Here is a 17,927-nt window from a genome sequence, read left to right on the forward strand (position 1 = left end):
ACCTGTACGTGTTCCGTCCAGCTCTGCTTTGGGCTTTCCTGCCAAGTGGGAAGAGGCAGGCGCTCCTTAGGTGGGGAAACCCTGGGTCCTTACAAGACAAGTTGCTCTGATCACCTGTTGTTCAGTCACTCAGTCATGTCCGACTCTTTTTGACGTCATGGTCTGCAAAGTGCCAGGCTTCCCTGTCCTTCACTATCTCTCAGAGTTTGTTCACACTCATGTGTGTCGAGCCGATGATGCCACCCAGCCATCTTGTCCTCTGACACCCCCTTTCTCCTGTCCTCAGTCTTTCCCAGCATCAGGGTCTTTTCCAGGGAGCCAGTTCTTTGCATCAGGTGGCCAGTGTGTTGGAGCTTTAGCTTCAGCATCAGTCCTTCCGGTGAAGCTTCAGGGTGGATTTCCTGTAGGACTGACTGGTTTGATCACATCTTGAGCTGGCATTTCTCAGTCTGTTCTTGTAAACTCATCAACAGCAATGTTGGAGCCAAGCTCTCTCGTGGTTTCAGCCTCGGGACGACGAATACATCGGTTACGTTCCCATCTGGCTCGCAGAGAAGGGACAGCCTCTCTGCCGGAACCCTTCTCTTATCTTAATCCTTTTTGGAACAGCGCAAACGTAAATAAAGATTGCTCTCCCCTTCTCCAGGTGTTGTAACTGATGGCAGGTGGCTGAAAATGGGCAGGGCGGAGCAGTGGGGAGAGTAATTTTGGTTCTCCCTGCCTGGTTTACTCCATCAGCTCATCACAGATCCGTTTAGACAAGGCGGTGTACTGGGAGAGGCGGGACTGCATTCGACTGAGATTTATCTTCGTTGTTAGTCACTCTGTCGTGTCTGACTCTTGCGACCCCCTGGACTGTAGCCCGCCAGACTCCTCTGTCTGTGGGATTCTCCAGGCAAGAATCCTAGAGTGGGTTGCCATTTCCTCCAGGGGATCTTCCCAAGCCAGGGATTGAACATGCATCTCCTGCATTGGCAGGCAGATTCTTTACCACTAGCCCCCAGGGAAGCCCTGATGGACATAATAAAGGGAAACAGCCTGTAGCCGACACCACCTACCATTGTCATGTACAGGAAAGGAGACAGGAGGCTGGGATGCCGAACTCCCAGCAAAGAGAGACGGGCGGGTCTCCCTGGGTAAAGAGAGTTGGCATCCTTCAGGGACCTTTCATGGACTCCTGGAAGCCCTCACCCACGACCTCTGTCTGCACTCGGAAGTTCTGCCCCGCCTGGCAACTGTGTCTCATCACTCACAGCCTTCCTGGTGGGAAGCGGGGCTCTGAATGCAGGGATGAGACTCGGGCTCCCAGTTCGGTCCTTTCTTCGGGGCTTTCCCTGTGCCTGCTCTCACGCTGAGATTTTTTAGACCTTAACGTTATCCTCCCGTCTTTCCCTGTAGGCAAGAAGCGAAACCCTGGCCTCAAAATTCCCAAAGAAGCATTTGAACAACCTCAGACCAGTTCCACGTAAGTTGGCAAGATCGCCATCTTAATCCAAATGCTTGCGCTTTACAGGTTTCCAGTTCCTTTTCAGACTGGTGAGTAATGCTTTGACTGGGGAGGTAGTTTGTTAGAAAGGAGAGCCCTTTGAAGCGGAGAAGTCAAGGACTTTTACTGTTCTGAGACCTGAAACAATTTGAGCCGGCCAGTCTGTATGGAATCGGTACCTTTGAACTTGGCTAAAAATTTTACAGCCGTGTTTGGCAGATGGCTTGTTGTTGTTTTTCAGTCACTAAGCCGTGTCTGACTCTTTGTGACCCCGCCAGGCTCCTCTGTGCATGGGATTTCCCAGGCAAGGATACTGGAGCAGGCAGCCATTTCCTCCTCCAGGGGATCTTCCCCACCCAGGGATGATTGAACCCACATCTCCTGCATTGGCAGGCAGATTCTTTACCACTGTGCCACCAGGGAAGCCCTGGCAGATGGGGTCTTTAATAAATTCAGAAAGGTGACTGGTTGGGGACTTTTTCCTTTTCCATTTTATCTGAGTAAACCCCTGAGGGAGCCACCACTGTAAAATCTGGGTTGGGGTAGAAAGGTGGTACTTGGTGAGGACTCAGCATTCTGTACTTGGATCCTATTCCGTATGAACAGAAGGCAGACGTGAGATACAGGACCACACCTTTAAGAGCTGAGCCATTGGTCCAAGGCCCTGAGACATCCCAAGTCCTGGTGAAGCGGGACCCCTACTCCCGGAGCCTCCCTCCTGTCTTTGTCTCTCTGCCTGGGGGGGAGGGTATCGCCTAGCTGGGGGCAAGGTGAAGTGAAAGTCGCTCAGTTGTGTCCAGTTCTTTGCGACCCCTTGGACTATACAGTCCATGGAATTCTCCAGGCCAGAATACTGCAGTGGGGAGCCATTCCCTTCTCCAGAGTATCTTCCCAACCCAGGGATCAAACCCAGGTCTCCCGCATTGCGGGCAGATTCTTTATCAGCTGAGCCACCGGGCAAGCCCGGCTCAGGGCAGGACCACATCAAAGCATCTATGGGGGAGGAAAGGAAATTCCAAGAAAAAAAAATTACAGCAGAGGTAGCATTATGGCCATTCCAATGGAAACTTAATTAAAAAAACACATTAATTTGTCTAAGTTGGGTCTTAGTTGCAACAAGTGAAAAGCATTACAAACCTTCCCAGGTGACACAGTGGTAAAGAATCTGTCTGCCAGTGCAGGAGACGTAGGAGATGCAGGTTCAATCCCAGGGTTGGAGAGATCCCCTGGAGGAGGAAATGGCAGCCCACCGACTTTGTGGGACTGATGAACATGCTCTCGGGACGGGACTCATTTTTACGTAGGAATTTACTGTCATGTCTTCTCCATCTCCGAATTGTTGCTTCCTGCTTATTGTGCGGATGGAATCATGCATATCCTTTCTGAGAGCAGCCTTTTTCTTTCAGCATCATCCCCTTGAGGTTCATTCGAGTTGCTGCATGTACCCACAGATTATTCTTTGTTATTGCCGAATGCCATTCCGTGGGGTGGAGACACCAGTGTGTTAAAGCCTTCAGCCTCTGAAAGCCTTTGAAGGAGATACAAATAGTTTCTGGTTTGGGGCTGTTATAAATACATGTGCTGTGAACATTCCCGTGTAAGTTCTTGCATAAAAATAAGTCTTCATTTCTCTGGGATGTATGTCCAACAGTGCAATTGTGGGTTGTATGGTAAGTCCATTTTTAGTTTTCAAAGAATTGCCAAGTATTTTCCAGAGTGCTTGTACCAAATTACATTCTTACCAAAAACATATGAATGGCCCACTTTCTCCTCATAACTGTTTTTCATTTTAACCATTCTGGTAGATGTGATATATCATTGCAGTGTTAATTTTCATTTCTCTAATAGCTATTGATGCTGAATATTTTTGGTGTTTATTTCCCATCCATACATCTTCTTCCGTGAAACATCTATGCACTTTTTTGTCTATTATCCAATCAGATTTATGTTTAATCTTGAGTTTTGAGGGTTCTTCCTATATCCTCGATGCAAAAAGTTTGTCAGGTACGTGACTCAAGAGCACTATCTCCCAGTCATAATGGTTCTTTCCGTCTCTCTCTATTGATGAAGAGTCCAGTCTATCAGTTTTTCCTCTTATGAGTTATGTTTTTGGTGACGCGTCTAAGAACCCTTTCCCTATGCTTGGGTCCCAAAGGTTTTCTCCTCTGTTCTTTTCTAAAAGTTTATAGATTTATGTGTTAGATTTAAGTCTGTGATACATTTTGAGTTTAATTTCTGTACAAGGCATGGGGTTTCAGTTGGGCCCTATTTTTTAGCCAGTGGATTTCACTGGCTAAAGTTGCTCCAACACCAATTGCCAAAAAGACTATCCCTGCTCCACTGAATTGCTTTTGCTCATTTTTAAGATGTTAGTTGGGCATATTTGTGTGGATCCATTTCTGGGTTCTCTGTTCTGCGCCACTGATCTCTGGGTCTGCTCCTCCAGTTAGAACCAGACATGGAACAACAGACTGGTTCCAAATCGGGAAAGGAGTACGTCGAGGCTGTATATTGTCACCCTCCTTATTTAACTTATATGCAGAGTACATCATGAGAAACGCTGGACTGGGTGAAGCACAAGCTGGAATCAAGATTGCCGGGAGAAATATCAATAACCTCAGATATGCAGATGACACCACCCTTATGGCAGAAAGTGAAGAAGAACTAAAGAGCCTCTTGATGAAGGTGAAAGAGGAGAGTGAAAAAGTTGGCTTAAAGCTCAACATTCAGAAAACTAAGATCATGGCATCTGGTCCCATCACTTCATGACAAATAGATGGGGAAACAGTGGAAACAGTGACAGACTTTATTTTTGGGGGGCTCCAAAATCACTGTAGATGGTGACTGCAGCCATAAAATTAAAAGATGCTTGCTCCTTGGAAGAAAAGTTATGACCAAGCTAGACAGCATATTAAAATGTAGAGACATTATTTTGCCAGCAAAGGTCCGTCTAGTCAAAGCTACTGTTTTTCTGGTGGTCATGTATGGATGTGAGAGTTGGACTATAAAGAAAGCTGAGTGCCAAAGAAATGATGCTTTTGAACTGTGGTGTTGGAGAAGACTCTTGAGAGTCCCTTGGACTGCAAGGAGATCCAACCAGTCCATCCTAAAGGAAATCAGTCCTGAATATCCATTGGAAGGACTGATGCTGAAGGTGAAACTCCAATACTTTGGCCACCTGATGCAAAGAACTGACTCATTTGGAAAAGACTCTGATGCTGGGAAAGATTGAAGGCAGGAGGAGAAGGGGGCGACAGAGGATGAGATGGTTGGATGGCATCACTGACTCAATGGACATCAGTTTGAGTAAACTCCAGGAGTTGGTGATGGACAGGGAGGCCTGGCGTGCTGCAGTCCATGGGGTTGCAAAGAGTCGGACATGACTGAGCGGCTGAACTGACTGACTGACCGCTCCTCTGCCTGTATCACTCGGGCTGGATTACCGCAGCTATAGATGAAGCCTTGATATTGGTAAAAGTGATTCCTCTCAGTTTGTTTCCTTTTTCAAAAATATTTTGGTTATTTTAGGGCTTTCATCTTTTCCTGTTAGTTTTAGAATAAGCTTGTCTATATCTACAAATAAACTCACTGAGATTTTTGGTAGGAATTTTGTTGAACCAAGAGATCGATTGAAGGAGAATTGGCATCTTTATTTCACTGTCTTCCAATCCGTGAACGTGGTAGATTTCTCCAGGTATTTAGATTCCCTTTGATTTCTTCCATCAGTATTTTATAGTTTTTATCATACAGATTCTCTGCATTCAGTTTTATTAGGATTTATACCTGTGTTTCTTTTTTTTTGAAGCAATAAAAATTGTATTCCATTTAAAAATTTTGATTTCCTCTTTAGAAATTTAGAAATGCAATTTATTTTAAAAATATTTTTATTTATTTGTTGTGCTGGGTGTTGGTTGTGACGTGTGGGATCTAGTTCCCTGTTCAGTTCAGTTCAGTCGCTCAGTCATGTCCGACTCTTTGCGACCCCATGAACCGCAGCACGCCAGGCCTCCCTGTCCATCACCAGCTCCTGGAGTCTACCCAAACTCATGTCCATTGAGTCAGTGATGCCATCCAACCATCTGACTAGGGATCAAACCCAGGCCCCTGCATTGGGAGGTGGAGTCTTAGCCACTGACCACCGAGGGGGTCCCTGCAATTGATTTTTGAGTTGACTGTATACCCTGTGACCTTACTAAACTCAGTTATTAGTTCCAGGAGCTTTTTTGATAGATTTCTTACAGTTTTCTGTGTAGACAGTCATACTTTCTGTAAAAAGACGTTTTATTTCTTTCTCTTCTGTTTGTTTTCGACCTTTAGTTTCTTACCTTATCTTAGTGGCAAGAATGTTCAGTACTACATCAAATAAGATTGCTGAGAGCAGGCTGACTTGCTTTGTTTTCCATCTTAGAGAGAAAGCATGTAATCCCCCACCATTAAGCATGATGTGAAGTCCTCATTGACGTTGTTTACGAGGTTGAAGAAGTTCCTCTCTGGTTGAAGTGTACTCAACCAGAATTCAGTTTTCATCATGAATGTGTGTTGAATTTTGTTGAGTGATTTTTTTGTGCGTCAGTTGATGTGATCTTGGAGTTTTCTTCTTTGTCCTGTTGATATGTATTACTTTGATTGATTGTTTAAAAGTATTTGCATATTTGTTTGGTGGCATGGAGCATTAGTTGTGGCACTTGGCTCCCCAGCGCCTTGGGTGGGGTCTCCCTGGTAGTCCATAGACTCCGCTGTGGCCCTCGGCCCCCCAGCGCCTTGGGTGGGGTCTCCCTGGTAGTCCATAGACTCTGCTGTGGCCCTCGGCCCCCCAGCGCCTTGGGTGGGGTCTCCCTGGTAGTCCATAGACTCCGCTGTGGCCCTCGGCCCCCCAGTGCCTTGGGTGGGGTCTCCCTGGTAGTGTATAGACTCCGCTGTGGCATGTAGTCTCAGTAGTTGTGGCCCTTGGGCTTAGTTGCTTCATGGCAGGTGGGATAACCCACATCCCCTGCATTGCAAGGCGGATTCCTAACCACTGGACCACCGAGGAAGTCCCAACATTGGTTGAGTTTTAAAACATTGAACTCGCCTTGCATACCTCAAATAATTCCACTTGGTTTTGCTATACTATATTTTTATACACTGCTGGATTTAATTTCTGCAAATATTGAAGATTTTTGTGCCTGAAGTTGGTAAGAGATGTTGATCTATAGTGGGTTTGTGTGTGTGCATATATGTGTGTGTGCTGTTATGTTCTGGCTTTGGTATTTAAGATAATACTGACCTTATAAAATGTGTTGGTTAGAATACCTTCTTCTGTTTTCTGGTAGACATTGTATAAGATAGGGGGTAATTCTTTAAAAAACAATGTTGAGCTATAATTTACTTATATTATTATATTAGTTTCAGGGTTACAAAATAATGGTTTCATATATGCAATTAAAAAATAAATGTTTGCTAAAATTTCTCCCGTGAGACAAAATGGGCTTGTGTATTTCTTCTTCCAGAGCTTTTTAATGACACATTCAATGGTTTAATAGTTATTGGATAATTCAGATGATCTATCTCATTGTTGGCTAAGTTTTGGTAGTTTGTGGTTTTCAAGGAATTGGTCCATTTCTTCCAAGCTGTTGAATTTATGAAAGTAAAATTGCTCATGGTATTTCCTTGTTATTCTTTCAATGATGACAGATATATTGTGACATCCTCTTCTTTTTTACTGATACTGATAATTCATGTCTTCTCTCTGTTTATCTGTGATAGTCTTGCTAGAGATTTATCTGTTTTATTAATTTTTAAAAGAGCCAACTGTGTTTTCTTTCTTTTCCTGCTTTCAATTTCATGTATTTCTGCCCTTATCTTTATTATTTCCTTTGGGATATTTTCTCATTTCAGCCTCCACCCATCTTATATTCACCTTCCCTTTAAAATCTGCTAGTCTTTCCCTCCTTCTAATTTATATTAATAGTCTGACTTTTTAGTAAATTGCGGAAAACTAACATACACCCTTGCTTGGTATAAACAATGAATAAAAAGCTATGCAAAAGTAAAGGTAGATTCTCTGCTGTCTAACTCCCGTGTGATGGGACAGACCTTGGCTGCACTCTTCCGTTCCATCAAGTCGAGCCAGGGTCCCTCTGTGATTGTCAGCGGTCTAAGGTGAGCTCAGGAAGAGGCTTATGATACACTGTCGTTGTTGTTATTGTTATTCTATTAATACTGAGGCTGAAATTTATGCTCCTCCAGAAGTGGTTTCCGCACTTTGAGTTTTCCTTGGCAGTTTTTGAGGTTGGCTTGGTGATTTTTGCCATTTGTACCCGGCCGCCTTCTGCTGGGCTGCACACAAATAAACAGACCCGGACAGAGCCCCGTTGTCCTCCGGGCTATGCGTGTGGTCTCCTCACTGAGCCACTGATGTCAGTGCGCCTTTGACTCGGCTCTCTGGGCTGTTCCCCCACTGGATGGGCAGCAGGTATTACTAATTCTAACGCACTTCTATGCTGGTCAGTATTCTTTCAGCTAATCCTCCTGAGAAGCTCAGCGGCAGTTGTTACTCTGCTTGCTTTATCAGTGAGGAGGCAGACCTGTCCAGGGGTCACGTGTCCTTCTCAAAGCAGCTGACCTCAGAGAACTCAGACTCTGGTTCACATTTGGGAGCTGAACTTCCTCGGTTGAATATCCTAGGCAAGTTACCCACGTCTCCTAAGCCTTAGTTTCCCCCTGTGAAAAACAGGAACAAACATGGATGTGGTTGCCATGGGGATTAGATGGCATGGTCCATATTCAGTGTCTAGCCCAGGTCATGCTCCAGCGTAATTTCTCAACGAATGTGGCTCTAAGTGGTGTTGTCATTATTATTATTTCACGTAATAAGTGGGAGAGCTGGCGCACAAACTGCGGGCTCTCTGACCCTCAAGTACGTGCTCTCAGCCACATATTAGGCTGCTGGCGACCACAGACAAATAGGCCGTGAGAGGCGGGATCTCTTACTTTGCAGTTGAGCAGACTTCACGGCGTGGCTCCGCGTTCCAGTGTCACCGTCTCGCTGAGTGACCTTGGGTCACTGAGTCTGTTTCAGTGTCAATGTTGCACATTAAAATACAGCTAACACTGGGACTTCCTTGCTGGTCCAGTGGTTAGAGCTCCATGCTGCCCATGCAGGGGGCCCAGGTTCAATCCTCGGTCAGGGAGGTAGACCCCACATGCCACAGCTAAAGATCCCACATGCCGCAACTACGACCCAGCACAGTTAAATAAACATTTTAAAAAGTAAAGCTAATACCTCTGAGAGCTCTGAAAATTAAAAGAGACTTTGGATTTAAAGGGTCTTGCATGGTTTCTGGCCCAAGTAGGTGCTTTATTTTATCATTAGATTATAAGTAAATATTGTTATCTATAGGCAAATAATGCATGCATGCTCGGCCGCTTGAGTCCTGTCCAACTCTTTGTGACCCCATGGACTGTAGCCCGCCAGGCTCTTCTCTTCATGGAATTCTCCAGCCAAGAATACTGGGGTGGGTTGCCATGCTTTCCTCCAGGGGATCTTCCCGACCCAGGAATCGAACCCAAGTCTCCTGCATTGCAGGAGGATTCTTTACTGCTGAGCCACTGGGGAAGCCCAGGCAAATAATAATTGTAATAGTAACCAGTAAACTCGTTGCTCATGTAGAAGTATAAATAAACAATTATTTTCATAAACCAAAGCTGGCTGTTTATATAAAACAATCATAGCAGGTGGCCTTTGGATTACCTTTGACCTTACAGGGTTAGGAGTTTTGTAATAAGTTCGCTTCTTTTCCCGGAGGGCTGAAATATTGAATAAGCAACACAGAATGTCCACCCACAGTTTAAACCTCAGTGCTCCAGACAGACGAATGTGCCCTGGACCGGTTACAGAGTCAACTAACCCAAGACAACCTGCCCACCTCAGGCCATCATGTGATGGTTCTGGCCGCCTTGCTGAGCCCTTAGCCCTCGTGGTGGGTTTGGTGATCGTTTACAGTAGAGGGGGTCTGGGTGGGGCAGGTTGCTTGGATTCAGTCAGATGTGGGGGCTGATTCATAGCTTCACCACTTGGGAGCAAGATAGCTTAAGTCTAAGTCAAACAGGTTTTCATCTGGAATGTGGAAATAATGGCTCTGCTGGGTGTGTGTGTGTGTGTGTGTGTGTGTGTGTGTGTGTGCGTGTGCGTGTGTTTTAATGATAGGAAATAGAAGGAGAGCACTTAACCCAGTTTTCAGCCTCTGTACCCCCTTCTCCTGAGGTCAAGGCTGAGACTCGGATGACATGAGTTTTATTTTCAGCCCTGTTGAGGACTGTGTGTTCAGCATATCACTGAGTTTTTCTGGGTTTCATTTTTCTCATTCTGGAAAATGGCACGAAACCCTCCTATTAGGTAGAGTTATAATGCAAGGTTGGAATAAAACTGGAATCAGCAAACTTTTTGTGCCAAAGACTAGATAGTAAATATTTGGGGCTACCAGGCCGCAATGGCCTCTGCCGAAGATTGTTTCTTGTTTGTTTTTTACAACCTTTTAAACGTGTAAAATTCACCCAGAGACTGTAACTTATGGACTTCCCTGGTGGCTCAGCGATAAAGAATCCTCCTGCAATGCAGGAGCCACAGAAGACATGGGTTCGATCCCTGGGTTGGAAAGATCCCCTGGAGGAGGGCATGGCAACCCACTCCAGTATTCTTGCCTGGAGAATCCAATGGACAGAGGAGCCTGGCGGGCTACAGTCCACAGGATCTCAAAGAGTAGAGACTTAGCACGCATGCGCTGAATGTGGTTTGCAGAGCCCTTGTAGGAGTGCTAGAATATTAGACCCGGAAGAGGTCTCACCCAACAGCCTCGCTGGATGGCATGCCCTCGGAGGTAGCTCCGAATAATTAACTAGTGACCTTTTGCGTTGCTTCATTCTTTACAAAAGGAAGGGTCTGAACAATTGCAAAGGATTTTTCACTGTTTATATTAGTCACATATTTCAAATAATATTTGCGTTTATTTAAAAGTTCCATTGCGATTAGTACAAGCAAACTGTGGCAACTAAAGAGAAAGAGCTTCGGTGAGAAATCAGATTTTTCAGAAAATTTAACCCCTCTGGAAGGTGTTTCTGAAGAAAACTCCCTGCTTAGAAACACAGGATTTATAAAAACATCTCCTCTGTGTGTGTGTGGGCTCCTCTTTATCCCTGCCTCTCAGTCCGGGTTTTAAATTAATTTAGAGAAACCTTAGTTTGTGTTTTCTATACATTTCAAAAGGATTGCCATTAAAACCTCAGATTGATGTGTTATCTGTGTTTATGTTCCTACATTTTCATTATTGTTTTATTTAGTTAGTTTCAATAGGAGGGGTAGAATTACACGCTGTAGCCCACCAGGCTCCTCTGTCCACGGGAGACTCCAGGCAAGAATACTGGAGTGGGTGGCCATGCCCTCCTCCAGGGGATCTTCCCGACCCAGGGATCGAACCCAGGTCTCCCAAATTGCAGGCGGATTCTTTACCACTAGTGCCACCTGGAAAGCCTATAGACGTGTGTGTGTGTATGTGTATGAGTATGTATTATTATGTGAATAATTAGGCTATTCCAGTAAGGCCCTGTGTAAGTAATTATATATAATTATTTTATATGATATATGTATGTTATTATATATAATATGGTTTATATACATGCATATTTAGATTTTGAACGTGTGCCAGGCATTCTGCTAATTAGCATTTTGCTTAGAACATCTCCTTTAACAGCCACTGTTACTCTATGAGGAAATGTAATCTTCGTAAGAAAGAAGAAATGGAAGTTCAGAGTCTGTGGTTTCCAAGAACATGTGTTTTGTTCCAAATCCCACACTACTAACCTGTTGATGCTGCTTTATTTTACTCGTGAGCTTCCACCTTATTTTTAAGGAGAACTGTCTCCAGTCTCGTAGGATTTGGGAAGGTCATATTCAACTAAATATCTCATATTTTCCCTTTCCCTTTTGCAGGCCACCTCGAGATTTAGACTCCAAAGCTTGCATTTCTATTGGAAATCAGGTGAGAAAAGTCGTGTCTGCCAGTTAATGTCTTGACCATTTTATATGTATGCTTTGCGACTGGCCAGTGGGAAAAAATATATTTTCCATAACATGCTGTCAGGTCAATAACATTTGAATGTAAATAGAAGTGGTCTGTGGAGCAGTTGCTATTTTAAATGTCAAATTGGGATTGGGCTGTTGTGGTTCTGATGGGAGATCTCTGAGATGAAGAGATGGTTTGTTTTGGGCTGCGCTCTGCAAAGTCCAGGCCTAGAGCTAGTCACCAGGAGTCAGCAAGAGGACCTGAGGGGTCATGGAGGGGCAGAGCTGAAGACCCACTGTGCGGGGTTAGCGGTCCCTGTGCCGTTCGGCGCCTGAGCTGGAACTGGACCTCTGTATTGCCCGGGACGAACGGGGGGTCCATCGTGGGCATCTGCACATCTCCCAGGCTTTCAGTGGCTGCTTGGCAAAGCTTCTAGGCTGGAAGGTTCTAGACCAGAAAGGGCCCTTGGAGTGCTTGGAGAAGCCAGAGGGAGGACAGTGTAGTCTGTGTCTGGTTTGTTTCCTTTTTCTCTATTGCTGAGCGCTGAAGCATTGATGCTTTTGAACTGTGGTGTTGGAGAAGACTCTTGAGAGTCCCTTGGACTGCAAGGAGATCCAACCAGTCCATCCTAACGGAAATCAGTCCTGAATATTCATTGGAAGGACTGATGCTGAAGCTGAAACTCTAATACTTTGGCCACCTGATGCGAAGAACTAACTCATTGGAAAAGACCCTGATGCTGGGAAAGATTGAGGGCAGGAGGAGAAGGGGGCGACAGAGGATGAGATGGTTGGGTGGCATCACCAACTCAGTGGACGTGAGTTTGAATAAGCTCCAGGAGTTGGTGATGGACAGGGAGGCCTGGCGTGCTGCAGTCCGTGGGGTCGCAAAGAGTCGGACACGACTGAGCGACTGAACTGTGCTTCCATTGCACCCTCGCTTTCTCTCCTGCAGAACTTTGAGGTGAAGGCGGATGACCTGGAGCCCATCGTGGAGCTGGGCCGGGGGGCGTACGGCGTGGTGGAGAAGATGCGGCATGTGCCCAGCGGGCAGATCATGGCGGTGAAGGTACGTGCATGTCCCCAGACGTTTTCCGGTCCCAGTCCATGTGTTTGCCCCTCTCAGCTGCAAATGGGCTCCTTTCATAGAAGCAAGACAATCCTCCAAGGGGTGAGACAGAAAAGCCTATTTGTGGTGAACAGTATTTCCCTCCAAATATGTCAAAAATGCCTTCTTGGTATGAGTTGCATCAACTGGTTTTTTTTGAACTGCTGAATCCTACCCCCTCTTTTTAATTGTTTTTTGCAACCACCACATCGTGCTTTCCTGGTAGCCTGCGCTTGTGATGCAGGGGACGTGGGTTCGATCCCTGGGCTGGGAAAATTCCCTAGAGCATGAAATGGCTACGCACGCCCGTATTCTTGCCTGTAGAATTCCGTGACTACAGTCCATGGGGTCACAAAAGCCGAATACGACTTAGTGACTAAACCACCACCACCACCAACCACATCATCACACGTGAGAGAATCAACAGTACTTCCTCTACTACCAGGTCCAAATGAACGTCACCTCGATCGGTCCAAAGCTGTCATTGTTTTTCCTACTGTTGGTTTTCAAATCGGAATCCAAATGAAAGCTTTCACATGGCGTTTGGTTTTGTGTCTCACGAGTCTCTTTTTAAACTTTATTCTGTTGCTTTTAAAGAATCTGTCCCTGAAAATCAGGAAACCCAAACTGAGAGACAAAATTGCCTCCATTTGTGGAAACAGAGGAGGGTAAAGTCATCTTGAGCAAATTTGCATAGTTTTGGAGCTATAAAAAGAAATGTAGAATCATCACATATTTCTTGAGTAGATGTTGGGAGGACCTTGGAGCGGGCCCAGGGTGTTAATTCTAGATGGGTTGTCAGGCATGTGGACGGTCAGATGACCTGGATTCCTTTTTTTTTTGGAGAATGCTGACATCTTTCCCTTACCTTGTAGATTTTTCAGTTTCTCCTCCTTCAGGCTCTTTGCTCCCAGGCAAAAAATGTGAAAGCCTCGTGATACTATATTGTCTTCTCATTTAATGACATGGTCGTGTTGTCTGTGAGGCTACGTTTACTGGTGCGGTTAAGTCTCTCTTCTCTTAGTAGAGAGAGATGTGAACAGTGTCTCCATTTCAGTTCAACTCCTCCTTTTCCCATTCCTCAATCAACTAACTCTTCTGCAGTTTCTGTTTAGTCCAAATATTTTTACCTGTTCACAAAAAGGGACTTCAGCTTTTTTTCTTGTGTGAGCCCAAATCAGCCCCAAATCAATGAATACCCTGGCCTCTTTGCACTAAACCCACATGATAAATCAGACTGTTTTGTAACTTGGAAATGCCTTCCCAAACATTTGCATACTCTCCACAATAGAAGATCAGTTTGCTTCTCTCCTGGGGATTATTCGGTAAATCAAATGAATAACAGTCTTCCTTACTTTTCATTTGTTAGGTAGGTATTAGAACAGTTGTTGCTAGAAGCTGTGCTGTGAATTTTCCTACTGTTCTCGGAGGGGACCCCTGGAGGTCCCTGCCTTATTGACGGACCCATTCTCAGGGCAGTAACCGTCCATTTTTCATGCATTCTGTTCAGCGGATCCGGGCCACGGTGAACAGCCAAGAGCAGAAGCGGCTACTGATGGATTTGGATATCTCCATGAGGACCGTGGACTGTCCCTTCACGGTCACCTTTTACGGCGCACTCTTCCGTGAGGTAGGTGGTAGTACGTTCAAAGCTGCAAGGCAGGCAGTAACTGAAAAAGACGTTTCTGCAATCACAGAAACTCCTGCACAGTCACAGCGCGCTTCCTTGTCCGACTTGTCTTCTGTAGAGAGTTTCATGCTCGTGAAATGTTGGTGCAGAGTTATCTGGAAACCGTGATATCTTCCAATGTGTTTAGCCCTTTCAAAATGCTGGGGTTCCCTTTCTCTTTCCTATTCTGGTTTGTCTCTTTTGGCAGAACTGTCTCTATCAACTTATAGATGGATTTGTATCAGTCCCTTGAAATTTCAAATACTCTAGTCTTTTGGCCGCTTGATAAGCTCCAGGCAGCCTCGTGCAGTGGATGGCCTCATATTTGCTTCTTTATTCTAATTCTGCTTTTCCCTTTATGATGATATGAATTGTCATCCCCTGCCCTTTCTAAAACATTTTTATTAGGGTATACTTGGTTTACAGTGTTGTTAGTTTATGCTGTACAGTGCAGTGAATCAGCTCTGTGTATATATAGACTCGCACTTTTTAAGATATTTTTCCCCATATAGCCCATTACAGAGTATTTGAGGAGAGTTTCCTGTGCTGTACATAGGTCTTTATTGTTACTATTTTCATCTCCCTCTTAAAACCAGCCTTTAAATGATAAACTGTTGCCAGTGGTCAGTGTGGGAAGCCAGGCATAGAGTTGGTATCTGGTCATAACTCCCAGAGCAGGGGTCCCCACCTCCGTGATCTAGTGCCTGATGATCCGAGGTGGAGCTGATGTAATAATAATAGAGCAAAGTGCACAATAAATGTAATGCACTTGAATCATCCTGAAACCATGCCCCCACCCTGCTCTGGTCCATGGATAAATTATCTTCCATGAAATTGGTCCCTGGTGCCAAAAAGCCTGGAGCCTGCTGTCCTAGATAACAGTCACAGTAAAGGCTTGGGTTTCTGGGATCCTATTGCTTGTGGTTGTTAGCGTTTAGAACCTAGTTTTCATTAAGGAGTGGGTGATCACAGGCAAATCTGTTTGGCTGTCTGCTAGCTTGCTTTTTGGAGGTAATATTGCCCATTTATAAATTTCATTGAGATCTCGAAGGACATTGTACATTTCCTCCAAAAACTCAAGCAGGAAGTGGCCCGTTCCTCCCGACAGATGTTAACTGCTTCCTCCTTTTCTCCCCTTTCCATCCTCTCTGACCGTCTGCGAACCGTCCGGCCTCCAGGGGGATGTCTGGATCTGCATGGAGCTCATGGACACGTCCCTAGATAAATTCTACAAACAAGTGATCGACAAAGGCCAAACAATTCCAGAGGACATCTTAGGGAAAATAGCAGTTTCTGTGAGTACCTCGCGAGCCCCAGCCCCGTCCAAGGAGCGCGGGGAAGTCTGGGCCTTGTGTATCTCGGCCCTCCGTACGGGGAACCACCGCCTGGACCCGAGCGCCCATCCCGTCTGTGTGTGTTGACTGCCCGAGTGCGTCTGTGGATGGATCGATGGATGCTTCTCTTTCTGGGCTTGACCTACACAAGGTTCTGCTCCTGACTCGGCCTGGGAGGCTTTCAGCTGAAGTGCCTCGGAGCAGCACGTTCGTCGGCCAGGACCACGTTCCTGGTGCCTGTGTTCTGATACTGGTTTATTTTGATTTTCGTTCGTGGAGTTGTAAACGTTTTCTTAGGATTAATAGGCACAGAAGGGGGCAAGAAGACAAGGAAGCTGCTCCCTTCATGGCTACTGAGGCCCAGGAGGGAGGAGAGAAAAAGACGCTGGGGGTCAAGTTAGAGAATCAGAACATACGAGAGAGACTGCCTCTCCATGCTGTGATGCCCTCTCTCTGCTGGGCAGGGTCTAATTTGTACTTCCCGTGTATTTTCCTGGCTAGGAACACTTGGAGAAAATACCTCCCCTTGGGACCGTAAGCCAGGGATAATAAATGTGGATTTACTTAAGATGCAGTCGCTTTTCAGTGACGGGGGACATAAATCCATGTTATGTTTCTCTTGCAGATTGTAAAAGCCTTAGAACATTTACACAGTAAGCTGTCTGTCATTCACCGAGGTAAGTGTCCATGGGGCTGCCTTGGCTGCTCCTTTTATCAATTTTGTTTCTTCCACCTGAGTTTTATTAATTTTTTTTTCTCCCCAGTGGATGAAATTGAGTCAGGCGAGAGACCAGAGGAGGGGTTTTCCTTTGGGATTGGACAGCAGGTCATAGAAGGAGCTGCTCATTATTATGTCTGAGGACATCAGGGCATGTGAGCTGTGCTTCAGGCCTAACTTGAGTATGAACTGCCTGTTGCCAGGGAGAGTGGTGCTGTTACCCACTGAGAATTTTAGAGAATATGATAAAAATTCACCTAGTATTGGCCATCGCCGGAGAGCTTGTTAGAAAAGCAGAATCTTGAGTCCCAAGACCATCTGAGTCAGAACCTCCATTTTAACAAGATCCCCGGGTAATTGTGCTGTGAGGGTCCGAGAAGTTCCGGCATAAAGCTGGGCCGTTTCAGACAGCGGGAGTCAGGATAGGATGAAAAGCTCGGCAGGTATGTCTTCCTCGTCTCCCTCCTCACGGCCTCTCTGCCGATCTGTCATCTCTTCATCCACCCATCCATCCACCCACCCACCCATATATCCTTTCTTCCGTCTTTCTTCCATGCCTTCATCCATCCGTGTATCTTGTGTAATTTCCCGGCATTTATACAGCACTGCATCTATGAAGAAAATATATTCTTATCCAAATTCTACATAGGCGTTCTTGGTAAGCGCGTGAGGCAAATATACAACAGACACTTGGGGGAAAAAAACCCACGTTAGGAAAATGAAAGTACCGACCACGGAGGTAGTGTAGGTAGAAGGCGAAAGAAGGACGTGGTTAGCACTGGGTGACTCCAGGCAAGGAAGGCTTCTCGGAAGAGGTGTGTATAATCAGTTTCCAAAAAATGTATGAAAAGTGTTGGTAGCTAATAGGTTTTTGTGACCTGATCACTGTTGTACTCTGAGCCTGAGATAATGTAAGATGTCTCAAAAAATATGCCTATTATGATTGCTGCTATTGACTGTTACTTTCAAAAATGGGAAAAATGTAAAGGAAGAAGAGGCAAAAAAGGAAGGGGGAAGAATCCAGTTAAGAAGAGGGACGGAGATTACCCACAAATGTGAAACTGAATTTTAAAGGCTTATTTCAAAATTATGAAACATTTCATTCATAGCAGAGAATGTTTATAAAGTGTAGAAGATAATAAAATGAAATTTGTGTACCTGCTGTTTAAGGGAAAATCATAAAGGATAATTTTTAAAGTTTTTAGAATAACTTTTTTTTCTTTTGAGTATGTGCCCTTTGTGAAATGTGTCAGTTAGGAAAAAAATAACTTTATTTTCTAAATTTCTAATTTCATCATCCAGACATCACGATGGTTCATCTGCTTGGGAGGGTGCATTTTATCTTTTCAGACTGAAGAGTTCCTTTAAGAACTGTAGAGTAAATCCTCTCTGGTGATGGCGGTTTAGTCACTAAGTTGTGTCCGACTCTTGCAAGCCCATGGACTGCAGCCCACAAGGCTCCTCTGTCCATGGGATTCTCCAGGCAATAATGCTGGAGTGGGTTCCATTTCCTCCTCCAGGGGATCTTCCCGACTCAGGGGTCGAACCTGCGTCTCCTGCATTGCAGGTGGAT

At 45.2% G+C, this 17,927-nt stretch overlaps 1 protein-coding gene across 7 annotated transcripts in view; it reads left to right on the plus strand.

Moving 5' to 3' along the window:
- Positions 1-17,927, plus strand: part of MAP2K6 (mitogen-activated protein kinase kinase 6) — a 103,557-nt gene that overhangs the window by 68,292 nt on the left and 17,338 nt on the right. For all 7 annotated transcript variants that reach the window (XM_081580866.1, XM_081580869.1, XM_081580862.1 and 4 more), the window contains exons 2-7: positions 1,399-1,465; positions 11,454-11,502; positions 12,481-12,594; positions 14,144-14,263; positions 15,481-15,597; positions 16,262-16,313. In XM_081580866.1, coding sequence (XP_081436992.1) covers positions 1,399-1,465; positions 11,454-11,502; positions 12,481-12,594; positions 14,144-14,263; positions 15,481-15,597; positions 16,262-16,313 — 519 coding nt within the window. The remainder of the gene's footprint in view (positions 1-1,398; positions 1,466-11,453; positions 11,503-12,480; positions 12,595-14,143; positions 14,264-15,480; positions 15,598-16,261; positions 16,314-17,927) is intronic.

The sequence above is a fragment of the Giraffa tippelskirchi genome, chromosome 3, assembly GCF_054371585.1.
Source record: "Giraffa tippelskirchi isolate mGirTip1 chromosome 3, T2T-mGirTip1v1.2.pri, whole genome shotgun sequence".
In the NCBI taxonomy this organism is placed as follows: domain Eukaryota; kingdom Metazoa; phylum Chordata; class Mammalia; order Artiodactyla; family Giraffidae; genus Giraffa; species Giraffa tippelskirchi.